The 23,932-nt window shown below is 35.7% G+C and overlaps 1 protein-coding gene across 2 annotated transcripts in view; it reads right to left on the reverse strand.

Annotated features, from left to right (window-relative positions):
* Window positions 1–23,932, reverse strand: part of EYA3 (EYA transcriptional coactivator and phosphatase 3) — an 87,037-nt gene that overhangs the window by 9,046 nt on the left and 54,059 nt on the right. For both annotated transcript variants that reach the window (XM_039854667.1, XM_039854668.1), the window contains 8 exons: window positions 22,802–22,985; window positions 20,708–20,847; window positions 16,664–16,747; window positions 15,261–15,350; window positions 13,142–13,200; window positions 10,806–10,966; window positions 8,686–8,800; window positions 7,539–7,660 (listed from right to left, as the gene is read on the reverse strand). In XM_039854667.1, the coding sequence (XP_039710601.1) occupies window positions 7,539–7,660; window positions 8,686–8,800; window positions 10,806–10,966; window positions 13,142–13,200; window positions 15,261–15,350; window positions 16,664–16,747; window positions 20,708–20,847; window positions 22,802–22,985 (955 nt within the window). The remainder of the gene's footprint in view (window positions 1–7,538; window positions 7,661–8,685; window positions 8,801–10,805; window positions 10,967–13,141; window positions 13,201–15,260; window positions 15,351–16,663; window positions 16,748–20,707; window positions 20,848–22,801; window positions 22,986–23,932) is intronic.

Consider the following 23,932-nt stretch of genomic DNA (forward strand, 5'->3'; position numbering starts at 1 on the left):
TGTGCTTAAGACAAAACAAGTGGCAGCCCCTGTAGTTTGCTTGGTGTGGAGTAGGGGTGGCAGCTTAGAGCTTTAGTAGGCCTTCTGGATCTATAAATGGGAAGCTCAGTGGCCTAGGCAGTGCAAGAACTGTGTACACCACCTCCCTTTCCACATCTCCTGTACTTTACAGCTTACAAAGCAGTTTTCAAGTTATTTCTTATTTAATTCCCAAAATAATCCAGTGAGATGGGTATCACCCCTTATTTTAAATTGAAAATGGGACTCAAAGGATTAGAGACTTGACCCAGATCACATACGAGCTTATAGCTAGACTTTGGGTTCCTGACTCCAAGTCTAGGCTCTGGCACTGTACATGATGAAAGGATATTTCTGAGGGGAAACTGTTTTCAAATATAGGAAAAAGAAGTGGAAGCATAAGTCCCTGATTTGTTAATAACAAGTAATAGGCAAACACTCACTTTCCTCTAATTCATTTCCAGAAACAGTTCTAGCCATGGGGCTTATGTCTTTCAGTGGGGGAGGAGCCCCAGAATACTAATATATATGGCAGCAACATTTGTCATATCTGGAATTTCCTCACTATTATACTTTCTAATTGCAACTGAGATACTGTATCACTGATCTTGGCCTTGGGAAATGGGTGATCTAAATCCACTGCAGACAGTTTTTAGACACATGGCAATATATCAAAATTCAACTCTCATCTGGAACCAACACCTAAAACATGCACAGACGATACTACTGTGGGAAAGCCTTTATTTGCATAAATAAATAAAAAGGAAATTATTTCCCTTGCTTTTCCTTCGCCATCTTTTATACTTTATTTCCTTGCTTCTGCCACCTTCTTTAGTTAAGCAAAGTCCTAACTCTGTTTCCTTCTTCATCTTGCTTCGCTAACCTTCTCATCCTTTCTTCTTGCCAGATCCAGTGACTTAACACCAGGGTTCCTGTGTAAATAGAAACGTGCCTCTTTCTTAAGGCACTTGGCTGCCATCTGCTGGGAAATTGTTGTAATAAATGTACAAATAAACAAATCTAAGATAACCACATCGCAACTGACAAGAATCTATATACCCATACCCAGAAATCCTGCTTGGTACATTTGGGTAACTGCAAGTCTTTGACATCCCTAGGTCAAGTGGCACCTCAAACCAAACCTGGATCAGACAACAGTTCACTTTGGGCTTCAGTCTCCTTTTAGTACAGGCTTGGCTTAGGTACACTGAGGTCTCTTTCAGTGCTAACATTTTCCAATAGCATTGCCATGCCTTACATTCATATCAGGCATTCAATTGATGTTTGCTGAGTAAATCTATATTAAAATCACAACTGAATCAATGGATGACTGTAAGTCCATGTCTTATGCCGAAATTCCAACATTAAATAATTCTATTAATAATGAATTCTTATTATGTCCAAAGTGTTGAGTTCTTTGTCTAATTGCATTCCAACCATTACATCCTTACAACCTAAGCCAACCTCTGCTTGACCCACAGTCTAATTTATGATCTATCTATAAAAAATTTTTAAGTCAAGATTTTAGACTTTTCTCCTAAGACCCACCAAAGACTCATATTTAGAGGCCAGGGATACAGAGATATTTTCATTGTCCTGGCATGCAATGATCAAGGATGAAATACATTTAGGTATGTTTCTTCTAAAAGTATTAAGAGACTGAGAGAAGTACTAACAGCTCAAAGTAAAGAAGCTGCTAAATGAAAAAATGACTCCAATACAGTTGGCAAATATACTTCTTCCATTTTGCACTCTCGAAATGACCCTGGAGATGAGCTCTCCTGTTCAGGAGGATAAAGCCAATGACTAGTCAGCTTACCGAGTGTCAAGCAACTAAAGCTGTAATTGCAAGACCAACCAAGCCTTTGGAGTATATTAGGTTCCCAGGTTTCTCTGATAGGTATCAAAAACACTCCTGACATTTTCAGTAATGATTTTGAGAATTCTCTTTCACGTTCAAGACTGCAGAGTGGCCATTAAGAGAACTACAATTGAAGTCATTTTGGGGGAAGTGAACAAGCAGTTCCTTTCCTTGCTCTAATTTCACGATGCTGTGAAGGAAAAACTTTAAGCCTCTCATTGTGGTTACCAGGGTGCCAGGTACCACTACAGCTTTGTGAATTAGCTCTGGATGAAAAGAGGCCAAGGAAAATCACCAAATAAGCACAATTACTGTCAGAGGGAATAAAATCATTTCCATTACTTCGATAAGCCTTTGGGCGCCAGGACTCAGTAAAAGAAGAACTACAGAAAATCTACCTTACAGGTGTAGTAGGCTTAGTGATTGCTCTGGGTTCTTAGGAAACGCACAGTAAAGTAGTGGCAACAGTAGCAAAATCTGAAGGGAGGTAGGTTTCAGATAAATCCTTCCCCACTCCATATCCCTTGTAAATTAAATAATTCAACATACAAAAATAAAAATAAATGCCTATATACCTATGACCAACCCATCTGTCAAATCTTAACACTTTATGGTTTAGATAAAAAAAATATAAAAATGAGATATTACAGATTTATATGGTTTCTTATGTAACCCTACCGAATGTCATTCCACCTCTTTCTCTCTGTGAGTATATATCCATAAACGATGTACGATATTGTTGTGAATAATTTTTACCTTTATATTAATGTTATGTACTGTGCATATCTAACTGCAACGTGTTTTTGTGTTCAACAATGTTTTGCATATTAACCCTTATGGATATATGCAGCTTTAGTTCATTTGCTTTTAACTGCTATATAGTATTGCATTGTTTGAATATATCTATTTATCCATTTCTGTGCAGTGACAGGTTTGCAGGCTATTTCCTATTATGAACAAGGCTGCATCAAAAAAAAGAAGCCTTACGCATGTCTCCTTGTACACATGAGAATTACTCAAGGTCAGGCGATGGCAAACTTTCTGTAAAATGTCAGATAGTAGATATTTCAGGCTTTGCAGGTCAATTCTCAGTTGCAATTCTTCAATTCTGCTACTGTAGTGTGAAAGTCACTATGGAAATGATTTGGGCAGGCCTACGTTTCAATAAAACTTTACAAAAAAAGGCAGTGGGCAGAATTTGGAATGTGGGTTATAGTCTGCACACTAAAGTATACACATCTAAAAGTGGAATTGCTTGATTATTGGGTTATTGCACATCTCAAACTTTACTAGACATTGACAAGCGTTCTTCAAAAAGGGTTATATCTATTTTCAATTCCATCTATAGAATAAGTGTCCCCATTTCTTTGGCAAAGTTTGGCAATGTCAGACTTAAATCTTTATCAATCTGGTAAGTGGGAAATGGATCACATGTTAATTTAAATTTCCTTAATTTGCAGATCCTTAATTGGTGAAGTTAAGAAACTGTTCATACATTTACCGACAATTTAGGTTTCCTTTTCTGAAAACTGGCTTTTCCAAGGTTTCTGCCTACTTTTCTATTACGTTGTTTGTTACTTATTGATTTGCAAGAGTTCTTACAGATTCTGTATATTAATTAATAAGTAAATGTGTTGCAAATATCTTCTCCCCAGTCTGTGGCTTGTCTTGTCACTTTATGTCATCTTTCATTGAATATAAAATTAAAAGCTTCATGCAATCCAAATAATACATTTTTAAAAAATAATTTTAATTTTTGGTTCTTTTAAATGAGATCCTTCTCTACTGATACTATTCTATATTTTCTTCTAAAAATTAAAGTTTTGCATTTCATGTCAAGTGTTTTATTTACCTGGAACTTATTTTTGCAAGTAGAGTTTGCAAATACAATTTTGCTTTTTCCCCATATGGATAACCTAATGATCCTAGCACTAGAAGGTAAGATCCATAAGGACAGAAGATTTTGTTACTGTTATATTCCCTGGTGCTTTGGCAAGGCTTGACACATAGGCACCATTATCATCTTTCCTCATTTTGTGGAACCTTTCCTTGTGCATATAAACTTGCTATAATTTCTCTTATGTTCAAAAATCCTTGAGTCCATATTCTACTCCAGTTCCTACCTCATTTCTTCACTCTTCTATAATGAAAAGCTCCTCTCTTTTCATTCACTCTTAAACCTATTCTGATTAGGGTTTCATCCCCATTACATCACTCAAACTGCATGTCAAAGTTATTAATGATCTCCATGTAGCTAAAAACCACCTTTAATTTTCAGGTCTTACTTGACTCATCAGCAACATCTCATAGAGTTGATCACTCTCCCTTTGTCTTCCACGACACCATTCTTTCTTGTTTTCTTTCTAACTTATATGCCTCTCCTTCTGACACTTTTGCTAGTTCTACCTGTGGATGAAAAGAGGGCCGCATACTAAATCTGACAAGTTCAGGGGAGGCCCTGGATCATGTACCTTACAAACTGAGAGACCAAAGTAATCATATAAGGTGGTCTGAATGTAAAAATTCCTAACTAAAAGTGGGTCATGGTAGGTAGTCACATGTTAGGCCTATAGCTTCCTTGACAAACGTCAATCTTTACCTTTAAAATTATCTGTTGTCTTTTACATCTAAGATAATATACCTTTGAAATGTCAGAGTAATCTTTTGCAGACCCCTTGAAGGCACAACCACCAGTACCAGAGCACGAGACCACATTGTTATCTTGGTGTCCACATACCATCTCTATGTGTTGTAAATGTTAACTATTCTGTACCCACCAATGTAAAAGAAGTTGTCTCTCCATTTTGCTTTTTATCCAATCTCAGCGATTTCTCCCCACTTTGCTTTCTCCTACACCTCCCTAATCTACCAACAATGAATTTCATGTAATGTCCCCGTTCTGTCTCCTCGTTTGATTCTAATGTATAAAATAAGCTGCAAAGTGACATTCTCCAGGGCCTTTTCTCAATCCATTGAGATTTTGCCTCCTGGAAATTGTTATCGGTTTGGCTCAAATAAACTTTTATAAGACTTTCCTTAGGCTGGACTTTTTCTTATACTTTCATTGACATACCTCAAGATCCAAACATTTAAATATTAGAGGGCCTCAGGGCTTATTTCTTAGACTTCTATTCTTCTCTGTCTGTACTCATTCCTATGATCTCATCTAGTCTTAAATAACCACATGTACATGAAGAACTCCCAATTATGTATCTCCAGCCAGGAGCTCTCCCTTGACTTCCAGAATCAGATAGCCAATGGCCTACTTAACATCTCTACTTGAATGTCTAATAATTATTTCAAATTTAATGTCCAAAACTAAACTCCCAATCTTTGTACCATACCCTTCTCCATCTCAGTAAATGACATCTTCATCCTTTCAATTGCTTAGGCCAAAATTCTTAGAGTCATCTTTAACTTCTTTTTCTTTCACACCTCATGTCCAAACTATCAGCAAATCTTGTCAGCTCTGCCTTCATAATATATCCAGTAACTGACTACTTCTCAACCTCCATTGCTACTCCTTGGTTCAAGCTACCCATGACCTCATGCAAGATTATTACAATAATCCCCTAACTTGACTCGCAGCTCTCCTCAAGATGTTATGTAGCAGCCAGATTGATCTGTTTAATGTGTAAGTCAGATCATGTCACTCTTCTGCTCAAAACCTGACAATAGCATTTCATCAGAACCAAAGCCAAAGTCTTTAAATTAACCTTTAAGGCCCTGTTGGATCTCCCCGCTCTCTCCTTTAACCTCGTGACTTAAATTTCCTAACATTCTTCCTCCCTTGCTCTTCCTTGAACATGCCTTCAACCTTTTCCACTTGCTATTCCCTCTCCATGGCATGCTCTTTCCCCAGATATATGCTAATGGCTAATGCCCTCACCTCCTTTAGGTCTTTGCTTAAAATAAAACTTTTCATTGAGATCTTCCTTAAGTATTCTATTTAAAACAGGACCTTCTCTCCCCATTTATCCAAAGAACTTATCAGCATTTGACACAGTTTGTTTTACTTACTTACTTGCTTATTGATTGTTCCACTAAAGACAAGGATTTTTATCTTTTTTGACTACTGCTATATCTCCAGTACCTAAAACATGCCTTGCACATAGAAGGTGAATCAGTAAATATTTGGCGAATGAATGAAGAAAAATAAATGTTAATTGGTGGGTTTATAACCTCCACAGATCTTGGAGCATAAAAACAATTTTAATGAAGAAATCTGCTCAATAGGAAAGTAGTAGATTAAAAAATAAATGACCACAGCTCACCTTCAAACTCCAGGACTCTCTTCTTTGCTACAATGGAGAAGTGTGAAACTATAAGCATAGACTAAAGGGTCTGAAGGGGTAAGGAGACGGTTGTCATAATCCTCCTTCTGTGGACCATGTATAAGGATTAGAGTGAGACATTCTGCTGTCTTCTCAGTGGAACAATCTGGTTTTGTATAAACCTGGTGCCAATTAATTAATTCAGCAGCAAATATTTACTGAGTACCTACTATTTCATACAGAGGTCTACCTTGGAGATATTGCAGGTTCAGTTCCAGACCACCACAATAAAGCAAGTATTGTAATAAAACAAGCTGTAATCTTTTTGCTGGTGGAGGGTCTTGCCTTCAGTTTATAAAAAGTACAACATCTGTGAAGTGCAATAAAATGAGGTGTGCCTGTACCTGGTACTGAATACATTTTTTAGGGTTTAAAAGTACCTTCATACACACAGTTTCATTTAATTTTCACAACCTCTCTGGTAGTTTCTCATTTTCACTTACCTTATATAAGTAAAAAATACAGTATTTGTCTTTTTGTGACAAATACTTCACTTAGCATAATGTCTTTAAGGTTTGTACATGTGGTATTATATGACAAGATTTCCTTTTATGGCTGAATAATATCCCACTGTACGTATATGTCATTTTGTTTACTCATTTGATGGACATTTGAGCTGCTTCCACCTCTTGGCTTTGTGAATAATGCTATTATGACTACAGTGTGCAAATATTTCTTTGAGAAACTGCTTTTAATTCTTTTGAATATATACCCAGAAATGGGATTGCTGGATCATATGGTAATTCTAGTTTTACTTTTTTGAAGAACTGCTATACTGTTTCCCATAGTAGTTGTACCATTTTACAATCACATCGAAAGTGCACAAGGGTTCCAGTTTCTCCACACCCTCGCCAACACTTGTTATCTTCTGGTTTTTGATAGCAGCCATCTTAATGGGTGTGAGGGGTTTAACCATTTTTAAATATATAGCGTAGTCCTTGATTTTTAATCTAGTGCTTTTTCTATTATGCTATACTGTAGCACTCTCTCTGTGAAAAAGAAATCTGAAATGAGATAAAAGCAGATTTCTAAACTAGGTATTATGTTCTTTCAAGTGTTATAAAAGAAAAGAACATGATAAGTTTTAAAAGTCCAACAGATCTGGATTTGAATCCTGTTTATGTTACTTACTAGTTGTGAAGCCTTGAGCAAGCTATATAACTGTTAAGCCTGAGCTGCCTCATCAGTAATATCAGGAGAAGATAGCTGTAAGGATTACAGACACATATAAAGTGTCTAACAGAGGGTCTGGTACATAATAAGTGTATCGTAAGCAAGAAACATTATTTTAAGGCCAGTGACAAGAAACAGAAGAGAAACCATACCAATTTTGGTAGCACTATAGATGTTTTCAATAGGAAATATTTCTCCAAGCCCATATAGGAGAACCTTAGCCAGAGCTGGAACCAGCTGGGTTGTAGTGATCAGAACATTCACACAATTCTTTCTAGATAAGAGAAAGAAGGAAAAGAAAAGAAAAAGTGAAACCAAATTAACCCAAGAGCAAGAATTCACATGGATCTTCTCTTTAGCATCTAATTATTAAAAATTAACCTCAAGGGGCCTGGTATGGTATTCGTTCAGTTATTGCTCTAATTACTTCAAGTTTATTTACTTTCCATATTAAAAGGACAGAGATTCTTTAGTGAGCATAGAGCAGCAACTTGATTCTTGCCTCATTTCCCTTCTAACCATTCTAGCTCACTGCACTTAACAATTACCCCAACCCCATGGTGGTAATTGATACCACTCTCTAGAAACAAATGACAAAGACTTTCACAGTTACAGTGCTCTTTCATCTGAATGCAACTCAATCCTTAAATGAGATGATTTAAGTCCTCTCTACTCTTCACATAATAGCAACACAGATTCCAGAATACAAATTAATTTCACATTCCTATATAAACTTTACCAAATAACCTTGGTGTCGGTTTTATTGTTTGCTCTATTAGGCTGTAGATCTGGAATTCCTGCTTTGAGGAAGGAAGCAATAAAGGTATTGGTACAAATATGACTGTTTTTATTTCCCATTATAAGCGTCAAGTTGAAATCTCTTTAATTTGCTTAACGTATCCTTTTCTTTTGAATCCTGCCTTCCCGAGTAGGTTTTGGTACATTTTCTTTGGAGCTTCCTGTACTTAGGATATTTGAGATATGTCTCCTATATGTATTCTTTAATGTCACCAGGTCCATCTCCTGGGCTGGAGATTATGGGTTACTGAGTTTTAATTTCGTGAGCAAAAAGTAAGAGGAAATAAAAAGGCTTTCACATACAAATATTCTCTTAAAACTCTAAGGTGTAATGTTAGTGTAAAATGACCTTGCCTTCCACTTAACCTAAATACTTTCTTGCTTCATTTAAACTCCTCTCACCCCTATCCCAAACCCTATTTTAGCAAGTGGCTTGTCCTGGACTAGTATAGAAAAGAGTGTATATCTGAGAGGATGAGACCTAAAAAACCATTTCCATACCTGGACTGGATAAGAAGTAAGGACTTTAATGCAGTTCCTAACCAGGAATCTGTTAGAACTTCAATTTCTGCTCTTAGTCTTTGCAGTGCTTCCTTTCTCTGGGGACTGAGGAGGCCTTTGGGAATAAAAGCAGACACATTTATCATTTGATAACCTATCCTTGCTGACACTGAAGAAGCAACTCCTGAATTTGATTTAGAAATAGTGAGTCACTGAAATACTCTACTGAGCTAATATATTTCTCTTCTTTGTAAAACCCCCCAGAGTAACCTACTAAAAATGTCCTTTTGACTTTCTTCATCAGAATGTTTTGCTAGGGGGGCACGACCACTACCACACGCCGCTCCCACGGTGACTGTGCTTTCACCCCTTTCAGAACATAGCAACCTGAGATTTGAGGTTGAATGACTAACTCACGTCATTTATTTGTATTGTACTTACTTCTGAAACAACTCCAGCTGATATGAGACTAAAATACTGTTTAAGATCAGACAATTAAGCATAAAACAAAACAGAATTCACCTGATAAGAGCATGTTATCAGACACTTGAGTTATAATATTCGAATAAACATGGTCCTGAATTTTCTATAGTGAAGAGAAATCCTAGTCTGTTACCAATACTCCATAAAAAAGAGAGGCCTAGAACAGAGTATAATTTATCTTCAGACTGATGGTTTCATAATGCAAGCCTAGAATTAGATGACTCAATGTTTCTGATAAAACAAACCAATACCTATATGTCACATATGATATACATATAAGAATATATATATCATATACATAATATGATGTGGCACTTTTGTTAATTCATATTTTACAAAATATAGGTGGACATTACTTTTAATATGTTCCCCAGGGTAGGTTCAGGGGATTCTCGGAGAGGGTTATATTACTTTCTTCAGGAAAATAGGTCCAGGCACTCACTGTGCAGAGAAAGAATCAGACACTTAAGTTGTACATGAAAACTAACAAAAGAAAGGCTAATGTCTGAGAGAGGGAAAGCAAAAAAGTCTTGGAGTTATCAAAAGAAAAAGTATTGGTTCTGAATCATGAGAAAAAATAATCAGTAAAAAGGGGAATCTGAAAAAAGTAAATTAAATTCCCAAAGCCCAGATGCCTGTGATCGTTACCTGGTATTGGAAGGTTATAACAGGAATGAACTAAACTGACCTTCGAAGCCTGATTTTTCCTTCTACACCACACTGTAAGGCAGCATGGTATGGTGGGAGGGTTCTCTTGACCTGGGGTTATATATCTCTAAGTAGTCTATGGAATCCCTGAAACTTCATGCAACATTTTGGTGTATGTAGAAGCTTGAGGGTTCACAGTTTAAAATATTTTCTCATAAGGGTATACCACTAAAAAAACCTGCATGAATGTAAAGTGCACAGGACCAAGAGTTGGGGGGGTATGTAGTTTAGCTGCAATATGGTCACTAACTTGCTACGGTAGCTGCTCTCATTACCCTCATGAGGAATGTCAATTTTCTTGAATGCAAAATAAGGGATTTAGATTAGCTCTCTAATGTCTCTTCTAATTTGAACAATCTATGGCTGATAATTAATTTTAAATAACAGAATACTAGGCCTAGTGGCACCTGACATTTGAGATATTTCTGGGCAGAAAGGATTTCAAAGGTCCTTCAAATCACCACACATGGATACTGCCAACCTATAATCCTGAACCTAGTTTTGCATTCACTACAAACCTAGTCATTATTTCTATCTGACTTGGCCTGATGGTTATATAAATCAGTAAAAAAAAATATTTGGTAACCTATTAACTAGCATTGACAGTGGTTGAGACTCCAAAACAAAACACACATTATCAAACACAATCTACGGAACACATTTCCTTGAAAAAAGAACATTTGTCTAAAAAAAAAAAAAAAAAAAAAAACGAGAACTTTGTAAAGTTATGCTAAGAGAAGTCCATGAGAAATGCAGAGCTTCCTCCCCAAAAGGTTTCAATCAAACCTCCATGTTTTTTTATACAGAGTTAAAATGTTATTGTGGCACAAATTCATAAACAATTGCTAGAGAATTCTAAGGAATCCCTGGAAAAGAAAACAGGAATCAGAAGGAAACAGAAAATTAGACTGGTTGTATGTTACACTTACCGCCCACATTGCTTTTATGCTTATCATAGATTTCTCTCACTTTTCGGTAGCGGAAAGCCAGTTTCCTCATCCAGTCCACACCTCCCTGGACACCCACAGAGGAACCATGGCTGCTACCACCTCCTGAGCCACTGAAACCATCTGTTGAGAAACTGTAGTTGCTGCAGAGACAGGATAATGGAAATTAAAATCTATACTGCATGGGGTTTTTGGATGAATGCCACCTGGGATTCTGTCCTATTCCTGGCATCTGACATCAAGGCTAAGGCTTTGAAAATCTTTTCCCTTAATTTCTGCATGTCAGAGTCTTTCACTAGTCTTCTATCTCACCCCTATTACTTCTATCAAAGAATGGATGGAGAGGAGGGAAAGAGAGGAACAATTCAAGCACCAGCAATCGCCTACAGGTGGGCTTAGGATAGAGCATCTTTTCATTAATGACAGAATATCTTACAGTGAAAAAAAGACTATAAAATTTTTTTATGCACACACACACAATGATTGCAACTATGTAAAAATAAAGGTGAATAAATAATGGAAGGAAGTAACCCAAAATAAAATAATAGTAAGATAATGGAGATGTTCTCCTTCAGTGATTTGTTGTCTAGTTTATGAGTCACTGTGGTGGCTTTAAAATATGTCCACAAATTCTTTAACACTCTTCTCTTCTAATTCTGCTCCCTTTGGGTATGGACTATATTTGAATGTAAACAGAATGTGGTGGAAGTGATGGTGTTAGACTTCAGAGACTAGGCTTGTCTTCCTCTTTTGGAGTATGTGCTCTGAAAGAAGCCTGATGTCACGTAACACTCAAGCTGCCCCACGCAGAGGCACGCATAGTAAGCAACTGAGGCCTCCTGTTATGAGCCCCACGTGAGGTGGGAAGCAGGTCCTCTAGTTCCAATCAAGCCTTCAGAGGATTTCAGCTTCAGCCAATATCTTGATTTCAATATCAGAGACTCTGATACGATGATAACTATTTATTGTTCTAAGCTACTAAGTTTTGGAGTAATGTGTTACATAGCAATAGATGGTAACTATTTATTGTTCTAAGCTACTAAGTTTTGGAGTAATGTGCTACATAGCAATAGATCACTAATATAAGCATACCCCGGAGATACTGTGGGTTCAGTTCCAGACCACCGCAATAAAGCGAACATCGCAATAAAGCGAGTGGTCCTTTTGCTGGTGGTGGGTCTTGCTTTCAAGTTGTAAAAAAATGCAACATCTGTGGACCACAATAAAGTGAAGCACAATAAGATGAGGTATGCCTGTATAGTTAAACAAGCTGGGAAGAATTAATACCTCCTAAGTTAAGATTTAAAAATGACTGATAGAATTAGAAACAAGTTAGGATTAGAAACAAGTTGGTTCAATCAAAAGTCAAAATAGAATGAAAAAATGAGAAAACAGTCAAAATGAGTTCAATAAGCTTAAGATTCCAATTTAAGAAAATAAAGCTGCCAAGACATAAGAGATAATTATTGGTTAGCCATACGTATATGAGGGGAAAAAAAAAAGCAAAACTAAGTTCAGAGTGGGTCATAAACTGCTTCAGACCTGGCTTTTTCCTTAAAAGGCCAGTAAACTCTCATAAGAATTGTGCTCTCTATGGCTGTGCAATGCACGACTGGACGCTGCTCCTAAAGCGAAACCTTTCCATCCTTCTCTGCACTACAGGATTAGGTCCTTACTAAGTGATATGTCCAGTTCTGCTCTAGATCTGAGAATTCATAGATGAAACAAATTTTATGGTAGACACAGGGAAGAACTTTTTGCCTATGAAAAGGGATAAATGTTAAAAGAAATTAACATGAAAAGATGTGACAGTTTTTTTTTCTAAAAGTCTTTAAATATAAGTTAGGTCAATTTGTGGATTGTTCTTAGCTAAGACTACTGGGCTAGAAGACAGTAGCCAAGAGAGAAATGAGGAGACTGAGCAAACATGTTGCCTCTGAATCCTCCTTAGTTCACTGTGATATAATGTTTAAGATTGTCTGATAGTATCAGTTATTCCTGATACTATCAGACCCCCACAACTAGTTTCCGTGGTGAAATTCCTGATGTTTATTTTTATCTAGAACTAAGTCTGAAAGCACACTTCTCTTAACTGAAAATCTGGCCAAAAAGAAACTAGTATGTTCCTTCCTTTGGAATGCTTATTCCTTATCCCATCACTGCTACCCATTCTTCAAGGTCATACTCAAATTCTATTGTGCTGAGAAGGCTGCTCCATTGTTGGCAACCATCAGCTGTTTCATCTTCGTTTTCCTCTAACCTAGACAGTGTCCTGTGCATAACAGGTGTACTGATGTTTAAGACATTGTTTTTATCACCTCAAGTCCTGGCCATTGTCATCAGAAGCCACATCTTCCACATGCACCTGGTCGCACTCCTGTTAAAAGACAAAATCATACACTATTCAATCTAGTGAGTAAAAGTGCTCTTACCACCATGATATATTGTAAAAATACCACAAACAGTGGTGTGTTGATGAAATATCTTCCGTTCTGTCTCTCTTATGTGTGGAGGATCACTCTTACCCTCCTTGCTGTCCAATTTAAGGCCAAATTCACGTCCCACAGCCTTCATGAAATCTTCCTTAATCATCCCAACCCTGTTATCCTCTTATATCAATAGTTCATTTTTCTAACAGCTCATGGGTATAAGCACAAGCTCCCTTTCACTGTTGGGTGTATCTATGTTTTACATTAGGACTAAAGTTCCATTTGCCTGTAAGCCTCTTATAGCATGATTCGTATCTTACATCTCTTTTGTACCCCTCTAGTCTAGTCTAGTGCCCTTATGCAGCATGTACCCAATACATTTTTGCAGATGAAACCGCTAGTAGAGTGTAGTATCAAAACTTGAGAATGACTGAAACAGAAATTTATAGATTCAAACTTGGTACTCAGAAGAGGTTGTCTCAATCAATTTCCTCATGTTCTAAAGGTGAGGTAAAAAGATTTACCCAAGGTCACGTAACTAGTGAGTAACAGAAAGAAACTAGACCAAGGCCACGCTACTGATATAAAATGCTACCCACTGCCTAACTCTAATGGATTCACTCCTCTAACACCACCTAGGGCAGTGCTGTAACGTCCACCTGCATCAGAATCCTCTGGGGAAGTTTTTAAAAAATGTATATTCTTGGGTCCACCCCAGACCTACTTGAATCAGAATTTCTGGGAGTGAAGTCCTAGAATCTTCATTTTTAACAAGGTCCCCAGGTGATTCTTATGCCCCCTAAAGTTGAGAACCACTGACCTGGGGGGCAGGAACACATTCAGGTCAAATTCTTCACAGAACTTTCAGTCCTGAGTGAGGACTATGTCTAGAAAATCATTACAAATACAATTTGGCAATAATTATCGGCACACAGTAGGTTTTCAATAAATGTTTGCTGAATAAAAATTATGTCTTAACTTATCAACATGTGAAGTTGAGGAAAGATTAAAGCATCGTGGAGCTTAGACAAAAGTACTGGATTTGAGAGCCCTATTAATTTAATTTGTGGGAAAGTCGTCTGTTGAGTAGAACTAGATTGTATTTTAAAAGGAATAGGATTACATTACTTCGTGTTATAAAATACTCTTATTTTACTTTAAAATTTTCACTATTTTAAAAACTAGGCAATACATGAGGTATACAGTTTAAAATTCAAAAGGACATGAAGTGACGAATCTGCTCCTTCCCCACTCTGTGTCCCAGCAGTGCCATCCCCTCTCCAGATGGAATATCTGTTACTAGTGTCTTGTGTAGGGTCACTGCTTAACTGAGGCCCAGAATGGGGAGATAATCTTCCTAATTTGAGATTCACACTTAGCTCTTCCAAACCCTAGTTCAGAGTTCTTTCCACTACACATGTTCACCTCAAAGGTGAACACAAATGTCAAAGCCAAAAAAACTGACCAAGAAGCTCTCAGTGTTTCACTGGTCTTCCTTGCACCTAAGTATAAAATGATTCTGGACATCAAGGCTAACAAATACATGGAAAATAACCATGTATAACATACAATGAGTGAGAACAGCCATTTATAGATCTGACAAATCAAAAGACTATCTTTTATAAGGTAAGACTGAAGAACAGTCAAATGTAATTAAGAATATAAATAATCGAACCCACCTTACATAAATTATTTAATACATATGAATAAATTGGAATGTTGGTTTATACATGTGTCTTGCCTAATGGGTTGGCACTTCCCGTAGAGCTAGATCACTTTCATAACAAAAATCAAATTTTTGAGCCAATAAAATTGAAGGCCAGAACCAAGACTGTGGCAACTGAATTAAGGCACCATTCCTGCAAGACTATATAGGTCTTAAGTAGCTGGCCTCTGCATACCTACCTAGTCTAACCACATTGCCTCTAAATACAATAAACACAGGTTCAGTAAACAGTTATTGAACTAAATGTTTCACTGAAGCACAGAAACAATTTAAAATACTTACCTCTAAGTCATTAAAAAATAGATGTGTATCAGCCACTTCAAAAATCATTTCTTCCATAGTTAAACCTGAGCCAATCACTACTGTTGGGTCCTAGAAGACAATAAGAGAAAATTTTGCTTGACTTGGTACTCATAGCACTGGTTCTGATCTTTAAGTACTTCTAAATTATTTTGGGTCAAGGACAAGATAACACAGACCCACAACAATGCTTCTACCTATTACTAATGCAATTTCATTCACAGCTATAAGAATCTGAGATTGTGAAAATTTCAGCACTTTAGTTTCTAGAAAACAAAAGCCACTTTAAAAAACCTAGAAAACCCACATAAAAACACTTATTTTGGGGGGGAAATTCTCTGGAGAATTTCAAACTATTGTTAAAATATTGCTATTATAACACCCATTATTTTCTCTGCACATGTGCCCACATGCGCGTGCGCACGCACGCGCGCACACACACACACACACACACACTATAACACCAGAAATCAGTTATCCGATACTCTCGATAACCAGGAAATAAGTACACAAAGGCTATAGGGTCAAAATATTTGCAGGAAAAACAATGCACTTAGTTTTCTTATTTTTTCCAATGCACTTAGTTTTAAAATAAAAAGCACGTCTTCATTTAGAGGCTGTATTTTATATACTTATTTTATATACTTTTATAAACAGCCTAGCTACATAGCATATGAGCTTGCCATTTTATATACTAAAAGCCTGTGGAAAGTACTTCTAACAGAAACATTAGTAACAGTAAGAAATAATTGGGAGTAATAAGAGAGCAAAGGAGATAGATATTTTTATAAAATTTATTCATAAAAACTGAAAAATAGGAGCCTAGAGTTAATTTAGTGGAGAAATACATAGACAATAGCTCAAAAATAGCTCATCTCTCTATTAAAACTGATGTTTATGCTGATGACTAAACAAGTTAAATTCTGCTTGTATTATTTAATTTAAGAAGGTATGTAATCTACTTTAGAAAGATATTTTATATTTTATATTTTATCTATATTTTTAATTTACATCTCTGGTGTATGCTCAGCTAAACGAAATACTCATTTTGGGCTGTTAAAAGTGATTTAAGTGATAACAAATCAGTCTTTGGAATACCTAACTTTGAGACTCCATTCTGTTTTCAGCATCATTCTCATACTTTGTTTATATAAAATAGCACTCTCAAATAACTTCAGTTTTAGCACTCATCCTAGGTCTAGTCTCTAGTTCTATCATCACTGCCTGACCATGCAGCCCACTTGATACAAGCCATCTGGTGAAGTTTAATATGAAAAGTGAAAAGCCAAGAGGGTAAGACAGAGGCAGAGTGAATGTGATTTTGGTTACCTGACCATATAGCAGGAGAGGCACAGTTACAACAACAGTAGAAAGACTCAAATTACCTTTCCATACTTCTGGGCATAGGATCCAGTAAGAAGAGAGTGGAAGATGATGATGGTTTCATCCAAGTCCCACAGAAATACCCGCTGAGAGAGGAAAATATAAAAAATAATGAGTGAACATCTTTTCCAATCACAATGAAATGAATCAAGAAATCAATAACAGAAAGAAAACTAGAAAATTCACCAACATGTGAAAATTAATATAAGCTTATATAACCAAAAATCAAAGAAGAAATCACAAGTGAAATTAGAAAATACCTTGAGATGAATGAAAATAAAGATACAACAAAACAAAATTTGTGGAATGCAGCAAAAGCAGTGCAAAGAGAGAAATTTACAGCAGTAATCTAACTATACAACTTAATGAACTAGGAAAAGCCAGAAGGAAGGAAATAATAAAGTTAGAATGGAGATAAAGCAGAGAAAGAATAGAGAAAAATCAATGAAACTAAAAGTTCATTCTTTGAAAGATCTATAGAATTGGCAACTTTCAGCTAGACTAAGAAAAAAAGAAGAGTCAAATTTCTAAAATCAGAAACAAACATATTACTGGTTTTACAGAATTAAAAAGGATAAGAGAATACTATGAGTACTTGTACACCGACAAATAACCTAGATGAAATGGACAAATTTCTAGAAATAAAGTGCCAAAACTGACGCAAGAAATAGAAATTCTAAATAAACCTTTCAGTGGTAAGGTGGTTTAATCAGTAATCCAAAATATCCCCCAAAAGTAAAGCCCAGGATCAGATGGCTTCTGTGGTAAATACCACCAAAAATTTAAAGAAAAATTAATACCAATACTTTCTAATCTCTTCCAAAAAGCTGAAGAGAACACTTCCTAACTCACTCAAAGAAGCTAGCATTACCCTGATACTAAAGTTAGATAGGAAAACTTATTTTGCATCAATGTTCATAAGTATGAACATACTTATGCAAAATCCTCAACAAAATACTAGCAAACAAAATTTGGCAGCTATCCAATAAAAAAAAATAAATCATGACTAAATGGGATTTGTTTCCAGCATATAAGGATGGATCAACATATAAGAATGAATGAATGTAATAAAGTGCATTAATAGAATAGAGGGGAAAAAACCCACACAGTCATCTTAATTGATGCAGAAAAAGCATGTAACAAATCAACACACTTTCATTATAAAAATACTCAATAAACTAGGAATAAAAGTAACTTCCTGAACACAATAAAGGTCATATTTAAAAAACCTACAGCTAACATCATACGCAATGGTGAAAGACTGGAAGCTTTACTCCTGAGATCAGAAATAAGATAAGCATACCTGTTTTCACCACTTCTATTCAACACAGTATTGGAAATTCTAGCCAGAATAATTCGGCAAGAAAAGGAAAAAAGTATCCAATTGGAAAGGAAGAATTAAAATTATGTTTGCAGATGACATAATCTTATATGTAGAAAACACTAGAGAACCCACAAAAAATTGTTAGAGCTAATAAATGAATTCAGAAATCAGCTGTATTTCTATACACTTACAATGAATAATCTTAACAGGAATTTAAAGACCAATTCCATTTACAATAGCATCAAAAGTAATAAAATACTTAGTAATAAATCTAACTGAGGAGGTGAAAGACTTATACGCTGAAAACTATAAAACACTGCTGAAACGAATGAAAGATGAGACCTAAAAAAAATGGAAAGACATCCCACGTTCATGGATGGAAGACTCAGCATTGTTAAGATGATAATACTACTGAAAGCAATCTATAAAATCAATGCAACTCTATTAAAAACCCAACAGTGTTTTTTTAAAGAAATACAAAAACACATTCTAAAATTCACATGAAATATCAAGGGTTCCCCAATAGTCAAAATAATCTTGAAAAAGAACAAAGCTGGAAGATTCACACTTCCTGATTAATAAACTTAAAACAAAGCTACAGTAATCAAAACAATGTGATATGAGCATAAGGATAGCCACATAGGCCAATGAAATAGAAGAGAGAGCCCAGAAATAAACCCTGACATACATGGTCAACTGATTTTTTTGAGAGAGATACCCAGACCATTGAATAGGGGAAAGGTAGTTCTTTCCAACAAGTGCTGGAAAAATTATATATCCATGTGCAAAAGAATGAAATCAGAGCCTTACTTTACACCATATACAAAAATTAACTCAATGTGGATCAAAGATCAAAATTTAAGAGCTAAAACAATAAAACTCTCAGGAGAAAACATAGGTGAATATCTTCATAACCTTGTAGTCTTAGGTATAATACCAAAAGCACAAGCAATAAAAGAAAAATAGAACTTTATCAAAATTTGTTTATCAAAGGATACCATCAAGAGAATAAAAAGACAATCCACGGAATGGGAGAAAATAAATATCATATATAAGGGATTGATATCTGGAATATATAAAGAACTCCTAAAACAACAATAAAAAAACAAAGAACCCAATTAAAAAATGGGCAAGGGATTTGAACAGACATTTCTCCAAAGGAAAATACACAAGTGGCTGATAAACAGATGAAAAGATTTTCAATATTATCAGTAATTAAAGAAATGAAATACCACTTCACATCCATTAGCTATTATCAAAAATATGGGAAATAAGTTTTGGTGAGGATGTGGAGAAACTGCTGCATTGCTGGTGGGAAGGTAAAATGGTGTACCCATTATAAAAAACACTTTGGTGGTTCCTCAAAAAGTTGAACCTATGGTAAATATGATCCATCAAGTCTACTCCTAGGTTTATACCCAAAATATCTGAATAGAGGGACTCAAACAGATATCTGTAATGTTCATGGCAGTATTATTCACAATAGCTCAAAGGTGAAAAAACCCCAGTGTCCATCAATGGATGAACGAATAAACAAAACGTGGTATAGACATAATGTGGAATATTATTCAGCCATAAAAAGGAATGAAGTTGTAATGCATGTTACAACATGATGAACCTTGAAAACACTGAAATAAGTCTGACACAAAAGGACAGATATGTTTGAGTCCACTTTTGAGATATCTAAAATAGGCAAATTCAAAGAGAAAGAAAGTAGAATAGAGGTTCCTGGGGGCTAGTACAAGCTGAGAATGGGGAGTTATTGCTTAATGGGTGCAGAGTGTTTAGGATCATGAAAAAGTTCTAGAAATAGGGGTAACAATTAAACAACACTGTGAATATATTTAATGCCAATGAATTACACACTTAAAAAATGGTAAACATTATGTTATATTTTACCACAATTTAAAAAAATGAGTGTGTTCTCAGTTTTTCTCAGGAAATATATCAGAACTTTACATTTTCTTTCTTTCTATTTTGCCCCCTAAGAACAAAGGCGAAGAGAGGCTTCAAATCCAGCCTCAATTTACCTATGTCTCAAGAACACCTATCAATGGACTCACTTTTAAATGCAATTTTCCCTCTTATTAAATGATTATATTATACAAAAACTGAAAACAAGAAAACAAAAAGATTAATGTCAAAACTTCATTATTATTTGTATTTTGTATGAATTTCTAGTCTTTTAAATAATGAAGCAAAATGAATGCCCATAGTAAATTCCTACAGTGCTTAACCACATTATAAATTAGTATAAATCTCATTAATAAGTTATCAGATCTGGCTGCATGTTTCACAGAAACTTGGCCTAAAGCACCCTAGTCCTCTCATTTTGAGATTTTTAAATGGAGAATAGCATGCATTACTTGTGACACCACCCTCTGCTTTATGAATATGATGCATTGTTCTTTCTGTTCTCCTCTGGAATATAGAGAACAGTTTGTTCTTTCCCTTAAAAAGTTATCTGGCTACCCAAACCCAGAAAAACTTTTCTGAAGCTTCTGGTAAAAGCATCTTAAGTGATATGGTAAGTTATGAGCATAGAGAAGTGTGTTTTTACATTTCTCTTTTCACTTGGCCAAATAAGTTTCTCTTGCCCAGGAATTAAAGGGCATACAACACAGAACCATAGTATCTCATGAGTTTCAGACATGTTTGATAAACTTAAGAAATGAGGAAAAAAAAAAAAAAGTAGGTCTCTCAAATGAGTCTCTTCTCATACTTCCAATTCACTATCCTGTGAAGAGCTTGCATCAGCTTTCCTCTTGCCCCGGTTCTTGCTAGTCATGTTTTTCCTGGCCTGGTCATCAGCATCTTTACTTGATGTAGTCTGAGACAAAGATGGGCTTGTAGAAGGGTCTCCTGGAAAGAAAAAGCAAGACATTTATTGTGAGTAGTCACAGGCTGCAAGAACCAGATGCAGGAAGAGGGTCAGCAGGTTCTCTGCTCTTAAGAATCATATTGCAGGGATGAAAAATGGAAAACCAAACTTTATCTAAGCAATTTAGGAATGTAGACCTAAGCATTGAGCATCGACAGCTCATAAGATCACAAAGAGAGTTATAACTAAACTTTATACGCTTGCCTCCCCATGAAAGAACACATCTATGAAGTTGTTCTGCTGCCCCACCTTGCCCATTGAACCTGAATCTGATCAAGCTTCTAGATCAGTTTCTTAACTTGGCACAACTGACATTTTGGGTCAGATCATTTTTATTGTGAGGGGCTGTTCTATGCATTGTAGGATGCAGGTTAAGCAGTATCCTTTGGCTCTACCCACTAGATGCCATTAGCAACCCCACAGTGTGACAACCAAAAAATATTTCCATATGTTGACAAATGTCTAATGGATAGAGGGGCGCACAGTGTGAAATTGCCTCTAGTTGGAAAAGACTGTCTAGATCCATTTACCAATTTAAAAAAATATACAGAAGGCAGCAGAACATGTTACACTTCCCTATGAAGATATAATCAGCAAAATACAGACTGGGAAATGGTATGGGATAAACGACTCTGTTTTTTCAACAAATAAAGTATGAGGGAGAATTTATAAAAGGAATGGGAGAATTTACAAAAGAGATATCTACCAATCACAATGCACGGACCTTACATGGATTCTAATTTAAACAAACTGTAAAATGGAAAAAAAAAAACCTCCTAATGTTTATGAGAAAACTGGAAATGTGAATACCTTTTGGTATTTTATGATATTAAGGAATTACTGTTGAATTATTTTAGATGGGATAATGAAACTGTGGTTATGTTAACAGGTATTTATCTTTCAGAGATCCAATGTCTGGAATTTAGGGAGGGAATTAGATGAAGTACAGTTGGAACAAGCTTGCCAATGAGTTCTTAATTATTGAAGATGAATGATGGAATAATAAGCGTTCATTGTACTATTCTGACAACTTTTATGTCTGAAATTCTCTATGATTAAAAAGTTAAAATTGTTATAATGAACAAAGATATTTAGAGAAATAAATTCAAAACTAAGGCATGTAATAATTTCATGTACATGTAATAATTTCAAAGTTATGTTAAGTCTGAAGCAGTGGCTATCTGTATGTCCATTTACTTAGAAGACTGGCAAAGGCAAGATGCACAGAAAACTGCTTTAGTTGATGTAAAGCACTGTTTTTAAAAATGCGTCAGTGCTAATAACAATAAAGTTTTTCCTCATGTTACATGAAATGACAGCAAACCACCAAATTTTCATAGAAAACAGAGATCAATAAAAAGTATATGTATGTTTATTGCATGTGTGTATAAAATCTTGTCAGGTTTTGTTTGTTCTTTTTTTTAACCTGGGCATCGTAATTCATAGATACATTTCAAAGCTAAATATAGATTTAAACTTGTTAAATTTTATGTATTTCTTTGGGGGTAAAGGACTATAGCTTTCTTCAGAATCTTAAAGGTACCCACAACACAGAAAAAGTTAAGAACTACTTACTGCTTTGAGGCTGAGCGGAAATCCAAAATATGCATAAACTAAAACTGGAGTCCTCCAACTTTCATAAAATATGCCATGATTCTAAAGTTCCCTGTGACAATCATGTTAAAGCTACAGGGAGGGCGGAGTGGGAATCATAAATACAGTCTTTTCATTCTTGGTATTTTTCTGTTCACAGCATCAGGTATGACACTTAGACTGTCAATGACTCATCACAGTCTGGTTCCAATGTTTAAATACTTCTAAGAGGGAAAGTCAATAGCATGGTAACAGCAACTTAGACCAGAACAAAATAATCTTCGCCATTACTTGTTGGATGAAGTGCCCTTAAGCCAAAGTTTTTAGAGCTGTGGTGCTTACCAGAGGAAAGTCTCTGTGCTACAGGCGCAGGTACCATGACACCAGGCTTCTCCGTCTGGTATGTGGTTGGTGCTAATGGGGTACTCTCAGCATCACTGTTAGTTTGGCCTGTGACTCCAAAGCTGGAGCTGGGGTAGCAGGCCTGGTACTGATTCTGACCAAGGATAGTGTAGGTGGGATAGTCCTGCAGGCCAAAGGGAATTAGGGAGGAAAATAAGAATCTTAAAAAAAGCGTAATATTAATTTCAACACAAGAGACTTTCATGTCCCTCTTATTCATAATTATTTTCCTAAAACATTAATCTGACTTCTCATTTACCTGTCTATATCTTCCACTTAAACTAATGATTTTCAAAATACTTTCTGTTGGAAACCTAAAAGTCAAGAGGAACTGTCTCAAAGGTGGTCTTTGGAATAAGGGGAAGGCTAAGAGGGAAGGGTTGCATGCACTCTACATACAATGTCCCTTTTTCTACTACGACAGCTCTTTTCTATTTTATGTACTGAATTTCTGGGCAAGTCTCTGCATGGAATTCTTGAAGGAAAGATTCTACTCTTTAAGAAGTTTATAAACCACTGCACTACATGGTAGTATTTCTAAGGACGGAAGAGCTTAAACAAAAAATAACATCTTACATTTAAAGTTTCCTAGTTGAAAAACTGATTATCTCTTTCTTTTTAAAATAATCAAGTTTTCTTTAAAAATGAAGTTTCTTTAAAATATTCTGAAGGAACTTTTGGTGGTTTCATGGACACATACATGTCAAAACTTATCAAATTGTACAATTTAAATCTGTGCAGTTTATTGTATGTCAATTATACCTTAATACAGCTGGAATAAAATGGGTATGATATACAGCTCAAAAACACACCTTAAAAAATTGCACTGATACTAATGTTGGTGACAAGTACAAAGCAGCTAACAGATCAGACCCATTATTTATAGAGTACTGAGCATCTACCACGAGTCAAATATAATTCAGAGTGGTGTGTGTGTGTGTGTGTGTGGTTATGCATAAGTAAGAAAAGGGAATATTAAAGAGAAGAATAAGTCATACTAGCTACACGAAAGAGTGAAAAATTTAGCAGGAGAGAAGACAAAAAAAAATTCCAACAAATTCACAATAAATT

The sequence above is a fragment of the Pteropus medius genome, unplaced genomic scaffold, assembly GCF_902729225.1.
Source record: "Pteropus medius unplaced genomic scaffold, Ma_sr-lr_union100, whole genome shotgun sequence".
NCBI classification, from domain to species: Eukaryota; Metazoa; Chordata; class Mammalia; order Chiroptera; family Pteropodidae; genus Pteropus; species Pteropus medius.